This window comes from Solea senegalensis, linkage group LG14, assembly GCF_019176455.1.
Source record: "Solea senegalensis isolate Sse05_10M linkage group LG14, IFAPA_SoseM_1, whole genome shotgun sequence".
Taxonomy (NCBI): Eukaryota; Metazoa; Chordata; class Actinopteri; order Pleuronectiformes; family Soleidae; genus Solea; species Solea senegalensis.
Genome location: NC_058034.1, coordinates 5,765,173 through 5,788,411, shown reverse-complemented (window position 1 = coordinate 5,788,411; position 23,239 = coordinate 5,765,173). Strand labels below are relative to the sequence as shown.

General features: G+C 43.7%; 1 protein-coding gene across 1 annotated transcript; it reads left to right on the top strand.

Annotated features, from left to right (window-relative positions):
* The first annotated feature begins 1,551 nt into the window (after window positions 1–1,551).
* onecut3a (one cut homeobox 3a) lies at window positions 1,552–23,167 on the top strand. The gene is made up of 2 exons (XM_044043667.1): window positions 1,552–3,140; window positions 18,537–23,167. The coding sequence occupies exons 1-2, from the start codon at window positions 2,102–2,104 to the stop codon at window positions 18,827–18,829; spliced, it is 1,332 nt and encodes a 443-aa protein (XP_043899602.1). The 5' UTR covers window positions 1,552–2,101; the 3' UTR covers window positions 18,830–23,167.
* Window positions 23,168–23,239: the final 72 nt, after the last annotated feature.

Sequence of the window (23,239 nt, the reverse complement as noted above, 5' to 3'; positions counted from 1 at the left end):
CTGTGTGGTGCTTATGCTTTTCTTCTATCTATTTGTATTCAGCACAATATAAAGTCTAACTAAAATTGAACGCAAATGGATGAAGCCTCGCTGTTAAAAACGGGGTTGCTGGGTTACTACAAATATGAGCATTTGACACGAAGAAAAACTAAACACAATGCAATCAGTGCCAGTCCACGAGAAGCCACAGGCTGTATGTTACCACCACACTGACTGGAATATTGAATTACTGCACCGCCTTGTACAGGTGTTCATGATTGTGTGTAAAGAAAACATTATCACTATATGTATTTGCTCTATAGACTATACTGACCACTCCACAAGTTCTATAGACGCTCAGGTTTCCATCAAATATTTGGGTGATTTATTCTTTAGCCCTTTTTCAAAAAAAAAAAAAAAATCTAAATCAAATAGCTCCATCTCAGAGATATATAGGCACCAACCTATCGACTCATCATCACCTGATCCATATACACACTCTGACACTGATGGACTGCTGACCTAGATTGACGTCAGTGGAGCAGCAAGTTTCATGCAGAAAGTTTGTGTGAGGCATGAAATATAACAGAGTTTGATTTTCACAGCCTGAGTCCGAGCAGCAGAGACACAAACAGGGGTCGAAGCCCGGAGGCTATGATGAAATGAAACCTACCAGATGTGTTCACTAACATTTTGTGAAGGTGAAGATGGAAAATCAGCAAGTGGAGGCTTGATGGCACACGTTGGACAGAAATGTGTGGGTGGTTTTTTTCCCCCTCTTTAAAATGTTCACTGTTATGGAACAAGACGGTTTCATTTGTAATCTGATTACAGTTGAAAAGTATAACAGGCCAATCAACACAGTTTTTATATCTCCATTGTTTTCTTATGAGGGCATGCTGCACTACTACCATCCATTTTCTACCAGGGGGAGCTGGTGCCAATCGCAACTGACATAGGGCGAAAGGCGTGTACCCCGTGACCTGTCCTGGGTGACCCTGAACAGGTCACTCCATCACATGACCACATACAAACAACCACCCACTGGACCCTACGATCAATTTACCTAATCCCTTTATTGCATATTTTTGGACTGTGGGAGAACCCGGAAAACGGGGAGAACATGCAAACTCCACACAGAGAGGCCCTTGTATTACTACTAATAAACTTCATTTATACAGTACTTTCCCAATGATGCAAAATGCTTAAGACAAATATAAACAATGTGCTTAACAAGAAATAGTCAAACAAACTGCACGTGGCCACACTAAAATGAGAATATAAACAAAATAAAAACGCATAAATTACATCAAAACAAACAGCAGTTCTGGGTTGTGAGTAAAAGATCAACAACATAAAACGCTGTAAGCACTGTGTGCTTCACTTGGTGATGAATAGTGATGCTGTTATTCGACTGATGTGACACATGTCAATTAATATTTAACTTCTGACAGAGACATCACATGCGCTGCTGGCGCCTTGTCAAGCGCTTTTTATCAGAGAAAACAAGGAGCGAGTCCTCCTTATCCATCCCAGTGTAAACGTTGCACACGAAAGGATTGCAGAGGATTGCAGTTCTGTGCGTTATCTTAACAAGTGTCTAATGCAATCTTTTTTTTTTGGTTGTTTTGTTTTCTTTCAGGAATCTGAGGTCCAGTGTGCAACATGAACAACCCATGACATGAAGGGCAGTGACGTCAGACAGGCCCCAGACAGAGGGCGCGAGTGCGGGGATGCAAGACGGGGGCGCGCACATGCGCACAGGCTCGCTCTCCTCCTGACATGAGCGCGAGCGCGTCAATATACACACAGAGAGCAGAGCAGCGCTGTGGGTTTAGTCGAAGGTGTTCTACTCTACAGGCAGGCGCAGACACCTTCACACACCGAGCAGAGGTTTACAGCGCAGTTTGTGTGGCGCCCAGGACCTGATCTTTTAAAACCATGCTGGATTGACTGCAGGGAGGCAACTACAATCAATGCCTTGGCTTTGAAATCGTTCAAAATTTATTGGAAAGGAGTGTGAGATAGAGCGACAGCGAGAGAGAGGGGGAGAGAGCGAGGGAGAGCGAAGCGAGGGAGCGAGCGAGAGTGGAGAGAGGGGTGGAAAAGATCATTTTCAACAATGGAGCTTACAATGGAAAACATTGGAAATCTGCATGGTGTGTCTCACTCCCATCAAACGAGCGACTTAATGAACTCCCCGCACGTGCGCCAGTCCTCTGCGTCGCATCGGAACTTGGTGTCGCACGGACGGTCAGCCATGGTGTCCAGCATGGCCTCGATACTGGAGGGAGCGGGGGACTACCGCACGGACCACGCACTGTCTGGCCCCCTGCATCCGGCCATGACCATGTCCTGCGACTCCGGGATGAGCCTGAGCAGCACCTACACGACGCTGACGCCGCTGCAACACCTGCCCCCCATATCCACCGTGTCCGAGAAATTTCACCACCCACACCCGCATGCTCACCATCATCCGGCGCACCAGCGGCTCGCAGCAGGGAACGTCAGCGGCAGCTTCACTCTGATGAGGGACGACCGAAGCCTCGCCTCCATGGGTAACCTCTACGGCCACTACCCCAAAGACATGTCCGGCATGGGTCAGCCTCTGTCGCCTCTGTCTAACGGCCTGGGCTCTTTGCACAGCTCCCAGCAGACTCTCAGCGCCTACGGCCCCGGAGCTCACCTCTCCAACGATAAGATGCTCTCCTCGGGGGGATTTGAGTCCCATGCAGCCATGCTGTCCCGGGGCGAGGAGCACCTGGCCAGGGGTCTCGGGGGTCATGGGGCCGGGCTCATGACATCCTTGAACGGCATACACCATCACAGCCATCCGCATTCTCAGGCAAACGGGTCCATGTTGTCAGACCGGGACAGACAGACGGTGGTGGGCGGCGGGCAGGGAGGTGGGTCAGGGCAGGTGGAGGAGATAAACACCAAGGAGGTGGCACAGCGAATAACGGCAGAGCTGAAGCGCTACAGCATCCCCCAGGCCATATTTGCTCAGAGGATCTTGTGCCGGTCCCAGGGAACTCTGTCCGACCTGCTGCGGAATCCTAAACCGTGGAGTAAACTCAAGTCTGGCCGGGAGACGTTCAGGAGGATGTGGAAGTGGCTCCAGGAGCCCGAGTTCCAGCGGATGTCAGCGCTCAGGCTTGCAGGTGAGTGAGGAGACAGCTCCCAACCTGAGTGATGTGGAGGGATCAATTAGAAGTCAATGTGGCGAGACTGTCAATACCTGCTCAAACAGACATTACTAGAAGTTATTAGTCGATTATATCGAGGAAAAACTTCATCGTGACAGTTGGGGTGTTAAATGTTTGGGGAATCTATATTTTGATTGATGCTGCAATCCATGATAGTACATACACACACACGCGCGCGCGCGGTGCAACACTGGAGGTGTTATAAACAAAGGAGAGGTGGTAACTGTGGTGTTAAACGCAGTCTGCACAGACGTGTTTTGACGGAGGGACACAGCATGGACACACACTCGTGTCCTGTATGATTCTCACTCATTTTCGCTCCCACAAACAAAAACACACATGGTGCGAGACCAAACAAAGAAAAATAAAATAAAGCAGGATGTGTCACCATGTGATTCAATATTGCATCCATTCATTTTAAAATGTAAAGCAACCCATTCTGATGTTTGCAGCCCAAAGTCCACATTTTATTTTTGCTTAAAATCAAATCGATATAAATCTTTGGCACTTCTCCTGTCAAATAAACGCGTCTTCGCAAACGAGGCTCGTCTGAGGCCTGGCCAAAGAGTCGGGTGAGCGTGACCCCCCCAAGTGGATCAATACTTCAGGACCAGGGGTCCCCTTTCAGAGTAGCGCACTAATAAATGATCGATTTGGACCCGAAAGACAGAGACACAGACAGATGCGTCTTTCTCTGGCCTCTGTTGTGTCCTCTGCACTCGAGGATATCTCGTCTCCAAAGTTGGTTTCAGGCCCTGTTTTAAATTTTCTGTCGGTCGTGGAATATTTTGGTCACAAAGGACTAAGACATCCCCCTCTTTCCAGTCAGAGAAGAGTACATGTGGAATATAAACCCTCACTATCTCTGTGTTCTGGCTTCCTGAATGGTTTATCTCTTTGATCCTTTGCTGCTGTTCGTACAGCTCAAAGATTATCCCACTGACTGTGATGTGAACCTACATCCACGCCCCCTTTAAAACCCTTTAACACTTACAACCTGCTTAACAGCACGTAAATGAAAATGTCGCAGTGGGGTTAAAACAGAGCTGTGAGTGTGAGAGGGTCCCCTCTCATCGATGTTTGTGTAAAGGCCCCTTTTTAGACGCGTTCTGCGCCTCCAAACGTCAATCAGGTCTTCTGTGTCGTATTTCAGAGAACAGTTCAATTAAGCAGATATAGTGGCATATTTTAGTTCCAGTCAATGCCCTATTGAAAAGCACTTAATGGCATGTAAATTGTTCCTTTGCGCATTTAGTGGGGTTCTGGTAAATAAAGATTTAAACACTCCACAATTGTCTCTTTAAGTGCCACTGCTGTTAAAGCTAATTAGGCTGAGGGGTTTTATATCTTCCACACCCGGCATCAGGATAAACCCTCCCAGTACGACTGACATGTTGGAGTGGCACAGTCTTTAGCAGTGCTGCACACCTGCTGTATATTTTAACGTGGACAGGCCCAAGAAACACTATAGGTGTGTGTAAGAGAGTGTGTGTGTGTGTGTGTGTGTGTGGTCTACTGCTCTGCTGCTATTCTCTTCTGTGCTGCTTTTCTTTAATTTCAGAAACAGTAATATGGATTCACATACGTCTAAAGAATTGCTCAATATGTGTATGTGAAACATTACACTGGCAGACATACAGGAAAACAGATGTGTGTGGTGTGCAGTGCACATTTCCTCTCCACACAGATGGTTACAGAATGGATATCAGGTTTGCACATTTATCTAAATGTCATCTTGTTGCCACACATGTAAATGCTCAGATTTTTAAAATCACATCTCTCTGCATTTCCTTGTTGAAACAGCACGCTTCCACCCGGCCTGTGTTGTTGATTGTGAATTAATTCGGGCATAATGACGAACGACTTGTATGTAAATGCACGAGGCAACATTTTACTTATTGCATTTAGAATCGCCATTACCCTCTGTTCGCATGTGGGCAGTGGAGTAGGAGGTGGGGATGGGAGGATGGAGGGAGAGGGGGTTTGATGCTGAAAGTGAGGCTGAGCCATACTCGGTCGGCCACATCAATCAATAAATTCAAATTACTATTCCAAATTCATCACAGTCACACAAATCAATGCAGCTGCCCTGCTTAGCTAATGTGAAAATGCCAGTGTCTGCACACACACACACACACACATGACAATCTCCCCCTGAAACAAAACACAGCAGAGACTGTTTGGGATGTGTGTCCTTCACGCTCAACATCTCCCAGTTGCAAAGAGGGCAAAGACCCACGCTGTCCCACCAATTGTGTTCTTCATATGCAGAGCCATAACCTCTGCAGGGCCGAACAGACATGCAGGGAGGGGAGCGGACGGTGGGGTTATGCATGTAAAACACATGCATTAGTCGACTACACTGTTAAATAAGCGGACATTGCCATTGTAAAAGCAGCACAAGTAAGAAAGACTCGGCCAACGCGGGGTTCGGGAGGCATTTAAAGATCGCATTAACGATGAAAACAATTCGTCTTTGCATCTGTGTTGAATTCCACACTCCATCTCAATGTATTTGGTTGGGTCAATACAGGCCTGATCGATAAGGATAGCCAGTGCATCTATCAATTATCCCGCCTCAGCACTCTCTCCCATTGGTCTCTCCCCCGGAGCAGAGAGGGGGAGGCTGGAGCCGGAAAGCTAGGGAGAGGAGGGGGGTGGGGGGTGAGGTGGAGGTGGAGGGGAGGGGAGGGGGGGACAGCTGTTTTAAAAGGGGAAGAAATGAAGAAAGAGAGACGCTGTACTGCATACTGTGGCTGACCCTTTGCAGTAATCACGTTCAGGCTGTTGTGTGTGTATTGCACTCTCACACATTTGCCCACTGGGATTGGGTTAAACAGTCATTCGTTTACATCACACCTAACATTTATTTCAACGCAGATGCTGGACAACAAAGATAATATCTTTTCAGAAGACTAAAACTCCAGAGTTCTCGTGCCCACCGTGGTACCACGCCTCTCTCTTCTAACGCACTTAATACTTCCCACTGCGATAAGGTGCCATGGCATGACACGACATGGTCCCGCACTCTCCCCCCCAAAAGCGCAGTTGGTTCATTACCATGTGAATAGCTGGGGCACGTGTCAGGGTGTTCAGGTCAAGACCCACAGGACACGGAGAATAAACATTGTTGGGGATGAGGGCGGGAGGCCTCCATTGACGATACAATGGACTGCACGCCGTTTACAACAGGCCCCATATAGGAGCACTAAAGCCAACCCCATGATCCCCGGCACACTTTCCCCCCCCTATTCCCTGCGCAAATACTTCCTTCCATCACTGTCTGTGGCTGCTTAAGAAATATTTCCACTCAGCTGACCATGTTGCCTTATCACACAAGTCCTTTTAAAAATATAAATGTTTTATTTTTTAAGTTATTTCCTCAAAACATATATATATATATATATATATATATATATATATATATATATATATATATTTAAAGTATTACAGTTCAAAGTTTAAAATATCATTTCAATTTATACTATTTTGCTGGATATTTTTTACAACAGTTTACAGCTCCATACATGGGAGTTGTGGTTTTAAGGCGCTGTCCAGGGTGCTGAAATATTCACCATCACTGGACTGCAGCATCTTTCCTTCTGTTTTGAGGACAGTTCATTGTAGTGAACATTTTTTTTTTTACCAATATAAAGTTAATAACATTCTTGTAGGCCCTAAACACCATTATTTCATCCAACAGCTTCTACCCATCGATCAATATTACAATCCACAATCGCGTCAATCACACCATCAGGCATCCAGCACGAAGCCAAATGGGATTTCCATTTAAAACATTCCAGCTTGGTTTGTTTGTTTGTTTGTTTGTTTTGGCTAGGATAAAACTGGGATCGTCACCAAAAAAAGAATATATAAGCAACAAAAATATCCAAGGATGATGTTGCTTTTTTTTGGACATTTGAGCCATGCAGGCTAATGGCTTTAATTGGATAAAGCATTAAGGTCTGATTGATGCGTAATATAGGTTAATCTAAAACAGGATTTTTTTTTATTTATCTATTTCATGAAGACACGGCTTGATGTTAGCCTGCGAAATGATCGATTGATTCTTTAATAATTGATGTGTGAGGGAAAGATAGGGGAGTAAACAGTGCAGCTGCGGTTTCAGAGCCTCGTTGTTCGTTAAGCACATGCAGCTAAGTAAGTGCCGAGACGCGCGTGTACAAGAGGAGCATCGCCTTTGAAATCCTCTGGTGGGGAGAGCAACAGTCATTTTCTTGAGGTTATACCTCCAGGCTATTTTTTTTTGCTTAAATTCCGGGTTCATGCTACATAAGATGACACCTCGCGTCTTGCATCATTACCCACAGAGCTGGTGATACTGATGCTGGTGAAAACTCAATGAATTCAGACTTTAAATTGGGAGCCTATGAATGTTGTAGGCTGAAATTAATATTAATTTTCAACGCATGCCGCCTAATATATGATTGATTTGTTAGATTTTGATGACTGTGGTGCAACTAGAGGCCAACGCTTCCCATGCTGCACAACACAGGATATACATGCATCTGCATACACACACACACACACACACATATATATATATATATATGTATATATACACGTGTCGCCTCCGCGTTTCTGCTCTCCTGTGTGTATGTGATCGGGATGTAGAGCGCGTCTGCGCCACATTGTTAAGGCCGATCTGGCGAGTCCTGAATCTGTATTGATTTCCATTCCCCCATGCTTCTCCTTTTCCATCTCTGGAGCTGCGCCATGCAGCCATGCAACCCCTCCTCCTCCTCTTCTTCTTCTTCTCCATCTCCACCATGCAGCACCATTTCTCCCATTAACAGTTCAGCCTTCATAACATACAACAGAATGACTAATGAACGCGCTCTCCCTCTCGTTCTCTCTCTCTCAGACGGACTGGTTGCACATGCACATTTTGGTCCGAAAATGTAAATGCTGACTTCAATAAAAGAAAGAAATCTGAGCGGCTCATTGTTGCCCCTGTGGTTCTATGATGGAGCATGATTATGCAGCATGATTTTTTCTTCTTCGTTAAAGTTCATGCTAGTTTAACCTCGTCTCACTTTGTTATTATGGGCGAAATCCCACCCACACTGTTCCGTCCTGCACACGCTGCCCTGACCACGCTGACCTTATTATTCGGAATAAGGCAATTTTAATAGAAATCTGATTAGTCCAATTTCAATTCACACGGGTGGGGGTGGAAGGTGTGTGTGTATGTGTATGTGTGTGTGCGTGGTGGGCACTTGGCAATTAGAAATGCAGCAGAGGTCTGTACAGTCTCGAATACCGTCTCTTCTATTTTAGATGATCAATTCCTACGCTACTCCGTCGCCCCCTCGCCAAGCCGGATCGATAGGAGAGAATGACCTTTAAATCAAATTGCTGGCAGAGTCGACTGAATGCACGCGGCTTGCATCAAAGGGTTAATGGCACTGCACCCCCACCTCAATATAGGCAAAAATACAAAGGGCCCGAAAAGATAATCAGAATTAAATCTGATTACTCGCGTCTTTGGCGTTCAGGAGTCAAATGGCTGCACACAATGGATTTCAAGATGGACGTTGCATGCGTCTGCGCGTGTGACGATGACCAAACAAACATCCCACAGTGGCTTTTGACCCGCCACACTGCGAGTGGGTGCTGGTTTACACAAGTGACGATCCCAAAGAGCAGGCGGTGGTGTAATTAAAAGGTTGTGCAGAGCAACAACAGTGCTGTGTTATGTAACACCGCGACTGACCCCAATTCTGGCTGTGCTCCGTGCGTCGTGCGTGGCGCACAGACACAGCCTGTGAGTCCATACGCTCCCTGCACGAGCCACACCATTTCCACTGATAATTCTTGTTCTATAGTCCCACCATCTCTTCTCTACGCTGACGTCGCCTACTCCACATTTAACCTGAGATGTCAGCACGCAGGTGTGTTCGAACACTGATGAGTAACGGAGTACTTTTGTGGCAGGGCGGTTATAAATCTATGTCCAGTGCCGCTGAAGCAGCAGTGTGGCAGCGATGTGTCCACATACTGGCTGCTTATCTGACGTCCTGACAGGCCATCGCTTATTAAAGGCCCGATAATGGCTTGCTTAATGCTTAGGCAGAAACAAAGCAAGGACACTGTCCGCGCAAAGTCCACTGCAAAGGCTGAAAGAACAGTGTAGCTGTAAATATGACGTGGAAGAAACATTTAGTTTTACATTTTACGCATGATGTTGGGACAACATGGATTGTAGATATCGAGTCTCGTGCAAATGAGCTGCAGTATTTGAGAGGAAAAACGTGATTTTTTAAAAAACCGTGTCAAAGATTAAATGTGGTTTCAAAAATTAAACCGGGTTATTTGAAATTCACTGTGCGCAGTGATTTAGTGGAATACGTGTTGGTTAACATGAACAAAAAAATAGTAATTTTGAAATTCTGCTACTTGTGAAATGTGACGTGTGTGTGTGTGTGTGTGTGTGTCGACCTTTGTGAAATGAAATGAGAGCCTGCAGACGGTTTGTACGGAACCTCTGAGTCTTTGTACAGGGTCGATCACAACAAAGCCGCAAACACACACACACACACACGTACGTACGTGCATGCACACACACGCACGCGGGAGCATCGTACCCACAGATGCAACCCGAAACTCCGGTTGGGCAACCCCTCACAGATCAACAAAGGAACAAAACGACTGTGAAATCAATTGATGAATGAATCGATGTCAGAGCGCACAGCCTTTGTATCACACGTTATTAAATATAACGAACTGGCTGCGGGTTATTGTAAAAATTATTAATTTGTTTAATTTGTCTTTACTGAGTCGCGCTATACAAAACACACACACACACACACACTCTGACAGATTTACTGTCAACTCGTCTGAACATTGGGGGAGTGTGTGTGTGTGTTGCCAAGTTTCATTTTCGTAACCTTTCACATTAAAATCATGTATTATATTCCATAATATACGCTTGTAACATTCTAATGATAATAACACTGTACGCTAATATAGTGATATATTACAGGTAGGTATTTCATAATAAGGCGAACACCACTGATAATTTAGTTTGATACTATCCTATTATTAATAATAATTCCTATCAATTATAAATTATTGTTATTATTATTTGCAGGTCACATATGGCCCCTATCGGCTCTACAATCCAGGACAGTGGTGAAATAAAAAAATAATTAAACAAGTCCAGTTTAAAAGGACAGAGGGAACTTTATTGTCTGATTTGTAAAACAACGACTAATATAATTTTGAATGAAAATAATAAACGAGAAGATGAGACTTTATTTACTTTTCTTGCACTGGAAAAACATCAACCACATAAATGCAGTTAGGTCAGGTCAATAAGCGCCGGGTGACAAATATTTCTATACACTCTCTCCCTCCACACATGATTGAGTGAGAACTGTATTGGATTGAATCTGGAAAATTCCTGCATATTGAAAACCTGTCCGTCTCCTCTGTGCAGAGAGTAAACAGCATCATCTGACTGCAGATCAACTCAGCTCACTCTCCTGCGACAAAATATGAAATTAGCAGTGACATTAGGAGTGACAGCCTCAGCTGAGAAAATTATTATTAAAATCTGACAAAAGATTTCAAAATTTAGGAGTGGAGTCCCTAGTGATTTAAAAGTGAGTGGTTATCTGCATACATCCTGACCTAAACGGTATCTTTAGCTTTTTTTTTTCTCCTTTGTTTTTCACAACAAAAAAGGGCCTGTGACAGATTTACGCAGCTTTAAAAACGTGTGTGTAAACTCTGTTCAATAAATGAAAAGGAGCTTAAAGGGAGTTTGGGAGCTGGCACCGATTTTAGATCCACACGAACTCCCTATCCTCCCCCAAAATAAGTAAATAAATCAATAAATAAATATGCAAGTAAATATGAATAAAATCCCACAGAGACTGACGAATGTTGATGAAACGTTAATTTACTTTTGTTGATGAAGTGAATTTTATTTATTAAATATTTATTTTATTTTATTCATATGTATGTGTGTACTGTATATATATATATATATATATATATATATATACATATATATACATATATATACATATACACATACACATACACACATACATATATATATAGAGATGTGTGTGTGTGTGTGTGTGTGTTAACTGCCCACACCTGTTGTTTGTGGAGGAATGAGGGCGTGCGCGTGGGCCTGCTCCGTGGATCATAATCATTATCACTATCACGCATAACTGGTCAAAGCAATTATGAATGAAATCAATGATGGCGGGTATAAGAAGAGTATCACACTAACAACGGATCCACTCACCCAAACAAATGGCACATGCAGTCAGACCAGGGCCTGCTATTAAACTGGTAAAAAGTTTAGTGTGTGGATGATAATAACGCAGGTTCAAAAAAGTCGTCATGGTCTTCACTCAATCACGCGCTTAAATGGCTCAGTGCATTTCATTATCTAAAACCTCATAAGGAGCAGATCATCGCAGGCAGCGGTCTTTACTGATTATTGAATTAGATTTGAAAGCACAGTGCAATTTCTCTGGTTTACACCACCGCGTTGCTTTAAAACACGTGCAAAACAGGGGGCTAAACCGTGTGCGGGTGAATCTCCACATGACGCAGCACATGGAAACAGGACGATGTTGATGATTATGTATGTGGGACATAGTGTAGTCTGTGTCGGTCATTTTCAGCAGAGACTGGGGCGGGAGCCACATATTCAAAAAATGTATTTATCAAGTGAGCTGGAGAACATCTGTAACCTTCAGTTAGCATCCAAAGTAAAAAAAGAAAGAAAAAAAGATAATATATATACATACATACATGTTCATATATATATATATATAAACGCACAATTCGTGCAATCAGGTGATTGGGCACTTTTGTTTTATCTGACAAATAAAATAATTTCACTTAAATTTTACTCACTGGGCCTTTATGTATATAACATTAAGTTATGATTCATTATTGTCAGATTTATCTCCTGGAAATATAGTTTTTGTATTTGACCTGTAATGATATTAGACGTAGCAGTAAAAAAATAGTCAGACAATGTCCACATGAAAGATTTTGGGGAAGTAATGCAACAAATGTGCAGGTAAATACACACACATGTACAATGTTGGAGGTGTGGTGGAGAGTTGGTTGGACTGAATTAAGGTGCTGAATGCGATTATGTGGGCGAAGGTGTCACTGGGTTCAGGTTGAGTGTTATTGAAGTGCCGAAGAAGAAATGCCTCGCAGCTCAGTCTCGGGAGAAGGCAAACAAACAAACTGTGTCGCTTTATCAGTATATTAACACCAATTCTCACTCATTACATTAAGGAATATTGAGCTGGGAGTGTTCTGGCCTGGCGAGGGAGAGAGGGGGAGGGAGGGAGGGGGGAGAGAGAGAGAGAGAGGGAGAGCTTGGCACTGCCCTGGAGCTTGAACTGAATAAATAAATAAATGCCACAGTCTTCAGAGAGGCGGAAACACGTTCTGCTATCAGTCTTTAGGGGCAACAGCCCATGTGAAAACAGCGCAGACGTTACTTAATAAACAGACTGACGCACAAAAACATGACGCTTCTCGCAACACGGAGGAGAAAAGTGCAACTACACGAGCACACACTGCATAGATTATTATGTGAGGGCGAGATTGCCTTCCAACAGTAACCCAGCGTGTGTGTGTGTGCGTGCGTGCGTGCGTGTGCGTAAACGTGTGCGTAAAAGCGCCGGACCATAACCGCCAAACATGTTTATTGGTAAATTAATTAAATCAACAGAGTTTGACCTCGGCTGCTTCACAAACAGGCAGCTCAGTGATTGTATTTCACACCGGGGGAGACTTTGGAACTAAATAACTAACTAACGCAATAAATAAATAAATAAATAAATAAATAAACCGGATGGCAGCAGGGGAAACATGGAGAGATGCAGATGTGTAATCATGGTTTCATAGGCGCGATATTAGGCGCTTTGACTTTCTCATCATGAGGCAGGAAGGGCGGCGATGATCAATAAATGATTAATGCTCGCGATGGACTCGCATGTGTTGGGACAGAGAGGAGGCCATGATATCAGACAGCTGCATCACACGTCAACGCAGGTAAAAGTGGATCATAATCATGGGACCACTGGCCTCTTCTGACATATTTTCCTCTTCTTTTTTTCGATCATCACTTCATCACATTCTTGTTTTGTTACTGTTGGTGTGTTTTCACGTCTCCGCCCCTCCATGAATCTCCTTTACCCATGCAGGCCCCGCGCTCCCCACTCCGAGGCATAATTAATTGGACGAACTGAATTTCACACACGAATTATTCACGAATCTATCGATCGATATTGAACACCCAGGGCCTTTCTCTTAACCTCGCTTGGTTTGTCGTGAAGCAAAGAATATTAATGTCATCAATGGGGGAAGAAATACGCCCAAAGTTAAGCAGTTTTCATTATTAAAGGTGAGAAAATACAAAGAATTAAGGGATTTTCATATAGTTTATGACAGAAAAAAATTTAAAATTACAATTTAAATTGGGAGAAAGATGAAGTGAAAATATTTGTATTTACCCTAAAAGACATGTCAGGCTTCATATATATGTGTGTGTGTGTGTGTGGAGCCTGAGGGATCCATTCAAAGTAGGTCAGTTCCACTTCTCAGCTCCAAACAGCGAGCTATAGAAATCCCATTTCTCTGTGTCCGTGTATCAGCGGGGAGCGCTCACCTCACAAAAACACTCCGCACCAAACCAGGACTTCTGCTCTTGTACATGAGTTTATGTCCGTCTCTGTGCTCGGTGCCTACTGTAGCTCTAAAAGCTGCAATGATCGATTTTTTTTTTCCTTTTCTACGCCGAGCTTGGTTCAGTAATCAGGGCCCCCTTCCTCACCGATCGATCGATATTGATTACTAAATCCAGCGCCTGTAGCAAAGGCAGCGCCCCGTGCAGCCGGGCCACGGCGAGAGCGACACCTGCCGATCGAAACCGCACAAAGCAAGCAGTCGATGAGGTGGCAAGACGTGACTCGCCGGCGGTGAGGAGCTGGGACCGTGTTGTGTAGGAACAGAGAAACTCACCTCCCTCTGTTTACACGTTTCTGTACAATCTTACTGCACAAGAAAAGACATATACATTCTGATTTGTATCATCTACTCAATCGTTAAACTTTCAGGTGAGAATAAAGCTGTGTAATTTCCTCCTATGGCCATAAAAACATGATGATGATAAAACACATCATATCAGTGTTGTCTGCTTTGATGGACAGAAAAATTTGTTTAGACAAAACAACATGAATTCATGTGTTGTACCTTTCAAAGTGTGTTTGCACACCGCATAAACATTATGTCGATACATATTGAACCTTTGTTATATTGATGTTGGAGAAAAATTATATCACAATATATATTATTATTGAATAATTCCTCAGTCCTAATTTCCCCTATGATTTCTTGGCTTTTTGAAAACAAATCCATATGGTTTTTGGGAACATTGCCATCCCTTTAGATCCAGTCTGATGTATAAAATACATCTAAAGCAGATAATATAGTTGCACTGTGGTCTAATTCCTGTTGTCTCGTGCATGTTAATAAGAAGAGGTAGGGACTGGTGGACTCATATCAGTTTTTTTTTTTGGGGGGTTGTGAGTGTTTTAATGCATATAAATTACCTGTGCAAGGTGACACATCTGGATAAAACACAGGCCAGGAAAGTCACACACACTGGGTGGGAGTCAGGTGTTCAGGTCTGCAAAAAATAAACAGAACATAATTGACATATGTCAATAAAATACATATATATATAGTTTTAATGATATTTTTACTAATTTAAAACAAAGGGAGATGTTTGAAATGACTATAATAATATAAAATAATATATTTTAATAAAGACTTGTCACAGTACAGTGGCTGGATTTTGATTTTACATCACATTTTTTTTAATGTTGCCCCAGTGTGATGACTATAGAGGAAAACATGTCTTGTGTGGAAGACATTTTCCTTCTTGGACTTAAAGCAGCAGCTTCAGTGAAAGTTTCCCTCCTGGGACTTGAATCCTCCTCTGCTATCAGAGGGGATGGCATGTCTTTGTTGAGCAGTTTCTCCGTGGGTAACTGAGCCAGTGCAAATCTTTTAAATCTTTTTAACATCATTCGTAGACCTGAGTGTTTCTAACATCTAATATCTGCTAACAAAACCCCTTCTGGCTGGAGACGCTAGAGCTGCTATGTTGAAATGGTGTGTAATTTGTTATCCTGCCATTCAGGCGGCTCATTCCCAACCATTTTATGATTACACCGTGCATGTGTAATCTGTTCATGTGGTTTGTGTAGATATTCTGTTCAAAAAAACAAAACAAAACAAAAAGGGGGTGAGATTGTTCTCCTTTTTAACAATTAGGATATAGTTTACATTTAATCTTACATATATGGCTGCACTAATGTTTGGTAAAAACCGATGCTGGGCATCAAAAGTCACTTTTAAATCGTTTTTATTTGCTCAAAGGTTGACCGTTATCAGTCACAAACGGCGTAAACAGGAAACGGTTAAACCATAAAGACGTGCTAAGAACAGTTCTTGCTCGTGGACTCGCACTGGGATGTGTTTACAATGAGGCTGTTGTCATATTGATGAATGACAAATTAATCAATTGGCCACTAAATCCATGGAATGAGCAAGCCTGCAGGTGTTAGTCCCTGGAATTACTGAGTGATATTTAGCCGGGGTTTGTGCTTATACGTTCACCAGAACACATGGATTTTGAGGGTTTAAAAGTGCTTCTAATGTCATTAAACTCAGAGCAACTTCATTTAAGACGCAGGCCTCGCTGCTGTTTGCAACTTCCTCCCAAAAGCTTAATGGTTCAGGCTGCTCGTCCTGTAGCTTTTGACCTGCTGAGACTTAACTCATCGTGACACCCTGAATAATTTCACCAAAGCATTAAATGACATCATCCCCTGCATGATCATAAATCAGAGTGTTGTACTGTATTTGATGATAATACATGCTGCACATACAAGCATGCGTTTTGTATGTTTGCATGTGGCAGCAATATAAATATAGCTGCAGTGTTGATGTGAAATATGAATATGATGGATGGGGCTGTGTGCAGGTTAGACATCTGTAGTAAACAGATTGGACTGCAATGGCTGATCAATGGGCTCTGTTCTGCTGTAATTAGACACACAGCGCCACTGCTTGGCTCCAGCCACTTCAGCATAATCACAACCTCCCTCCAAATACACACTCCCTCATGCACGCACACAAGATTAGCGTCAGGAAAAGAAGAAGAAAGAAAATGTCCTTACATGCATCAAGACACACACGCAGCGTGGGAGTGAGACATTATTGAATGCTAGTATGAAAGTATTAGACAATAGCAGTGGCAGCAGGTGGAGACCCCACAGGGACGGCATCTTTCTCTCTCTTTCTCTCTCCAATTTGCTCCCATTTTATGGAGACAGTAGGGAGGCTGAGAGGGACACACAGTGTGTTCTGGCAGGATTCGATCCTCAGCCAGCAGGGGAACATGTGGCTGCAGAGGTGGTGCCTTAACCTTCCACAACACCATCTCCTCCTTCTGCACCACCTCTGGGCGCCCATTCTGTCTTTTTCCTTTCTTTCTTTTTTTTTTACCCTGCGCCTGTCTGCTGCTCTCTCTCCACCTGTCTCCTACAAATACTTTGAGTTAAAACACACTTACCCACAATACAACATCCTATTAACTATTAATTCCTGTGTTCACTACTCACACCACTACCACCACCCCTACGACCCCCTCCCAAACGTAAAAGAGTACATTCGGTGTATTTTCTTTTGAAAATTGCTCTGTGTATGGCGAGGGGCTCATAGCAGCCGGTGCATGCACCTCTTGAGTGTTTGTATTTGGGGAGGGGGGAGTGGAGTGGGTTATAAATACACTCTCAGAGCTCAATAGAAGGGGCTCCAGTGGGCTCTGTTTGAAGTAGCAGACTGTAGACCTGCCGGGGGAAGAATTCTGACCTAAGTCCCTACAGAGACCCCCCAATTCCTACAGCAAAGTCAGTCAATATCCCTCTTTCTCCTTCACTTGCTGCCCCTCCCTCTTCGTCTCAGCTCTTCTCTTTGGTTCTTACACACACACACACACACACACACACGTTTAAACACCTATTCTTCTTATGGCTCTGCACTGACTACCTAACTAAAGGATAAGCAGTTAATGCTTAACCCTAACCGTTAAGGTCCAGTGTGTACACAAATTGTTGATATATAATACCCATAAGAATGTTTGTATACGTTTAAAATCAGGTTGCAATTTAAATTGTTTCGATTCTTTGCAGACAAAAATGACTTATTCTAAGCCTTTCATGAGTCATTTATGGAAGGGCCTTGCTTTATGTAAACCAGGCAGAGCGTGTGTTTTGCCTTTAGAAGTGGAAACTTACTATGCAAATGAAGAATGAACTGTCTTTGCCCACATAAACCTGATGCATAGACTAATGGAGAAAGAGGAGGAAATGGCAGAAAGAGTAGGAGAGTGGTAAAGAAAGTTGCAAAAGAGTGTTAAACTCCTTTCTGGTATGCGAAGGCCACCATAGTTCTCTGAAGGGATTGAGTGGAGGAGTCCTCCGTTTGTTGAAAAGTGCAGTCTCTCCAATAGATGTCACTAATTCTTTCACACTGGACCTTCAGTCTTACAACAGTTCAAATCTCAATCCTAACTTTAACTGGAGTTTCACCTCACAAGAGCCAGTTTTAATCCCCATGAGAACTATTGCATCTGACAAGGTCAGTGTTTCTACCAGGAAATGTCCCAGCGAGGTCACAAAAACGAGCACACGCGCTTTGTCTTTCTGTTCTTTTCTCTTCTCCACCCCTTTCTTTCCCTGTGTCGGCCCCTCCTCTATCTCTCAGTTCCACACATACACACGAACAACACACACTCACAAAATGCTTACTTTTGTGCAACAGTCACTCAGTCCCCCATTGCGACTCAAACTACATTAATATTGAATCAAACAGCAGTGTCTCCAGCTAGCAGGCAACAGCCAGTCCCACACCCCCCACCCCCCTCCTCACCCCATCGTTCTCTCACCGCAGGCTGGCTCCCTGTCTGCACTCTGCAGGATGGAAGGAATATTCCCACTGGGCAGCAGGCATGGATTAGCTTTAAATCAACTTTAATATGGCGATAGAGATGGAGCTGTAGAATCTCTGCTGATGTATAAACTAAATTTTATGTGTTTAAGTATTGGATAATGATACATTTACCTACTTTACATCCCTCCACCTCTTGTCTTTGTTATGTAGCTGTGAAAATAATCATGTTTGTAAATTTAACTTGTTTTGTCTTCTCTTTCCTCAATTTTTCCTCCCACTCTCATCCACATCCCTCCCACTACTGCCATCCACAACAAGCCTGCAAGCGCAAAGAACAGGAGCAACACAAGGACCGCAACACAGCGCCCAAGAAACAGCGCCTGGTCTTCACTGACCTGCAGCGCCGCACACTCATCGCCATCTTCAAGGAGAACAAGCGTCCATCCAAAGAAATGCAGATCACCATCTCTCAGCAACTCGGCCTGGAGCTCAGCACCGTCAGCAACTTCTTTATGAATGCACGGCGTCGCTGCGTGGACCGCTGGCATGATGACCATGGCACCAGCCCCGGGCAGCCAGGTACATCTGCCACTACCTTCTCCAAGGCTTGAGAGGAGGAGAGGGCCTTCAGAGGGTCAGGGACAAGGGTTGGAAATTGGCCGTGAAACCTGTCTCTAACAACCACACCTGGCCTGGACCATCTGAGTGTGTCCTCTGCCAGAAAATCCTTTGTGCCATGCAATCATCTTTTTTGTCAGTCAGAATTAAAAAGCTCTCACCTGAAAACAAGCATAATCTAAAAGGTGAACAGTGAAGTCAGGTTCACTCTGCATTACCCACAAAAGGACAATCATTGATTCTGTCTTTTTTGGTAAAGAAAAATCATTCTCATGGCATCTGACAAAGTAAAGAGACACCAAAGATTTGATGTTTTTGTTGAACGGTACCTGAAATATGCCTCACCACCAAAGTAGCCGCTGATTCTGATTTTTTTTCTCTCTCTTCCCAACTCACCTCCTTTGCGTCTGCCTCTTTGCTCTCTTACGTCCCCTCTATACGCCGGCGCACACAGAAGCAACAAGGGCGAAAGAACGGCAATAAAACTGACAACAGAACAGCACATAGCCTTATTATCCCAGCCCCGTCCTGCACACACAAGGCCGTCATAAAGAAAACAATGCAGCCTATGAAAAAAAACAACAAGGCTCTCCAATTCTCCGCCTCTACCTCCCCCTCCTGCTGTAGTCTCCTTCATTCCTCAGCCGAAGGTATTCCCTGAAGGCCAGCCATTTCAGAGAGCAGCTCAGCCTGATCATACAGCAAACTAATGAATTGAAAAATGAATCGATGGAGACAGAGAGAGCAGGGCCTTGACCCATCCTGAAGGTGAAACTCAAGATGCTCAGCAGTAGATACTCAGGTCTTCCAGGCCCAGGTCTATATTTTTTGCACAGATGTTGGGGGCCTGTAGGGAGACTTGTCATTGTTACTCTACGCCTGAGCCAAGAGTCTGTGTTTCTCTGACCAACAGGAGAGGTGGGTGAGATGCCTGGACATGCTTATTGTTCTGCTGGGAGCTTTTCCTCTCGTCAATAACTGAGAACCTAGCAACAACAACAACAACAACATGCTCGGGCTTCCAGCCAACTACATTACAGCTGCATATGGAAAAGCAGAATGTAAGAGGAGCACACAGAACCCAGTGGAGATGGGGACACAAAGGCCTCACTACTACAGCAGCAGCAGCAGCAGAAGCAGCAGCAGCAGCAGCAACACACCTCTCCTTACACCCAGGTCCTGCAGGTGCTGACAGAGCAACAGTGCCCCCTGCTGTTGATAGCAAACACCTCTGTCAAGCAGGAACTAGGGGGGGGTTCAGAGTGGAGGAGAGGGAGGGAAGAGCCACTAGATGCTGTGGAGAAGTCATGGCACAACACATTCAGGCCCTCACAGCTCTTTGAAGGCAGATCAATAGCTAACCATTATCCCATTGTTGTTCCTCATCCAACCAGCACTGGTGAAGCCGGAGGAGGGGGATGGTTAAACCCAACGCTGAAAACACAGGGATTTAGCATAAGGCAGGGATTTATTTAACCGATCCAAATCTTACAGAATCCACACAATACAAACACAGAGACGACACAAAGTGGGGATGGATAGAAAATGACGACGATGACAGTAGTGTAATAACAGAAAGGCTTTACGGAGACAGGCACTCCTGAGGTGCACTGGAGGCTTGATTTACATGATTTCACCTCTTATCAAATCAACCTTCCATTTCCACATCGAACCTGTTAGCAAAAACTGCAACCTCTCAACAAAAAGTGATTCACACCAAATATTGTGGTTACTCCCACACCAGTGTTACTCGTAGCTGTCCACCGCACTCCACTGAAAACAATGCTAAAACAATTAGTGCCAATGCTTACTGCCTTAATGCAAATCAGAGAAAATGGTACTAGGGTTAACACACACACACACAGCTACAGCGCACCCCACTGATGGCGGGTGGTGTGTGTCATAGCCAACCAACAATCAGCTTTTAACTGAATTAGAATATACTTTTTTAATTAAAAAAGAAAGAAAAAAGAATCATATTTTAAGGCATACAATAACCAAACCTCAAACGACGACAAAGACACACACACACACGCGTTGTATGTGTTACACACAAAAAGAAAATGTCTCCAACACATAACTGGACACATTCTGAAGCAGAAGAAAAAACTCTCACTCTATCTTTGGTTCTATACCTCCTCCTCCCTCTAACCCCAATGCCCTCCCTCTCTCTCTCTCTCTCTCTCTCTCTTCCTCTCTATATTGATGCGGGTATTTAATTAGTACCATAGACACAAAGTTTCTATTTCTTGTTACTATTGTGCTCTGTTGTGCATAAGTAAGGCACCTTGTTGATAAACAAAAAACAAAAAAAGGAAGGACTTTTAAAAAGGAAAAAAAAGAGGGAAGCGAGGACCGAGGCCAATGAAGGATGTATTTTTTTTTTTGCATTCTGTGTGAATATAGACTCGGACGAGACATTTACCATGAGAAAGAGAAAAAAAGAAAAACAGGGAGCCGCTGAAGAGAAGAGTAGACGACGGACACTTTCTCTCCTTTGACATTTCATGTCAGAACTGTGCTACTCTCAGCCCCCTTTAAGCTGAGCCCCAAGAATGGGCCAAAAATGGAGGGGGACAAAAAAAACAATGACCTTCAAAAAAGCCCAGGCTGATCTGCTTTGTGTTTTATCGGAGGGTGGGTGAGGGTTAACGCTCGGGACTCAATAGTTATCTGTATGGTCTTAAAATGCAACTGTAGCATTTCCAACAATGTAGTCAGATTAGCGGTGCAGATTAGATAAGAGATGGTCATTGTAGAGGAGCTGATCAGGACTTACCAACTAACTCCACCATGCTGTAAGCAGTGAGTTAAAGTCGCCAAAGAAAGAAGGTGAGCTAAAATCGATTTGTGGTATACAGTTCAGTGAGCATAGGTACATAGCTAGATTCAGCACTACGTATTAGGCTGACAAAATGGCATTTGTTTGTAGTGAGAACCAATGTGGCTACCTCACTAAGCTGAGTGGTTTGTGAAACCGCCACTAATACCAAAGATACTGCAGCCTACCGGTCCCAAACTGCCTAGGGGGACAAAAACCATAAACAAAAGAGCCCCCCCCCCCACTTCTTTGACCAAATCAAGAGACACAGTATCTCTCTCTCTCGCATGCACACACACACACACACATACACACACACAGTAGTAGTAACAGTGCAGTCAGACTGCAGCGTGCCACACAGGAGGAGGTGGCTGCCTTGCAGACAGAGTTGAGTGCCTTTTCCCTTCAACCACGGGTGGGACTGCACTGGACACACACACACACACACACACACACACGGGGTGCATACATGAAGCTGCACACCCATTTACAAACATGCACTCACACACAGACAATGCACCCATAATTGGATGGACAGAAAGGAGAGGGGAGGGGGGGGCACAATGAGAGGGACACAGAGTGGGGGCTGTGTCAGCATTTCCTCCCATATTGACTTTCCATCTTGATACACTAGAATACAAGCACTTTATCATGTAGAAAGTCTATAAAACATTTTCTATACACTATTTATTTGAAACAAAATTATATGTTACTCCTTAATCTGTCAGAGTCTTTGTTACTGTATCGTTGGTCTTCTAGTAGCTCACAGCCTTTTCATTTTTGTATGTGTATGTGTGTGTGTTTTCTTTTTTCCCCTCACTGGCCCATGCACTTTCACTCTCTGCCACTTTGCCTCTCTCACATCAGAGATATTTTTGTGTAACAGAGAAAGAGGGGGGTAAAAAGGCAGAGGCTCGAAGTGCTCGCAGGGCTTTAGTCGTAAAAAAATCCTTCCACAGAATCTCTCTTTTTCTCTCTCCACTGCGTGCAAGCACAGAGGCTGCACTGGAAAAGGTGTGGAAGACTCACTGACAGTAGACACAAATTCTCTCCTCCCTCCACTTTCTGTCCAGTCGTCCTCTCCCCCTGGCTAGTGCTAAGACTCGGTAGGCGTGTGTTGACAATTAATTCTGAAATACCTCAAAAACCTTTCATGTAAACTTTATGTAATTTAAACTGAAAATAATACTGCTAATGATAACGATGATTATAAAACTATGATACTATGATAGTTAGTTTTGGAACTTGTGACTTGAAGCTTTATACTGTTAAATTCCTTTTATTTGTTTGCTCATTTTTCTTGTACGTTCTCTTGTTTGTTTTTGCTACGGCATGTACTTACTGTTTTCATAAAGGAAAAGACATTGTGAATGTTTCTGTGGAGAGTGACTCGAGAAAAGAAGAGACAGAACGAGAGAAGGCTAGAATACAAAGAGAGGGATGAGAGCTACTCACTTTTTCAGTTCAAAGCTCTTTCATAGGCAGGTACATTTAAAGAAAAAAAAAAGAAGAAAAAAAAAAGGAAATGACAAAAATATGATTTGGGCTGAATTTTAAACCAAAAATTTGATGTTAAACCAAA

What these genes read in the sequence shown, in the direction of transcription:
- onecut3a (XM_044043667.1), top strand. Translation starts at nt 2,102, where the DNA reads ATGGAGCTTACAATGGAAAACATTGGAAATCTGCATGGTGTGTCTCAC. An exon ending in GTCAGCGCTCAGGCTTGCAG is followed by an intron (nt 3,141 to 18,536) that starts GTGAGTGAGGAG and finishes ATCCACAACAAG; the next exon opens with CCTGCAAGCGCAAAGAACAG.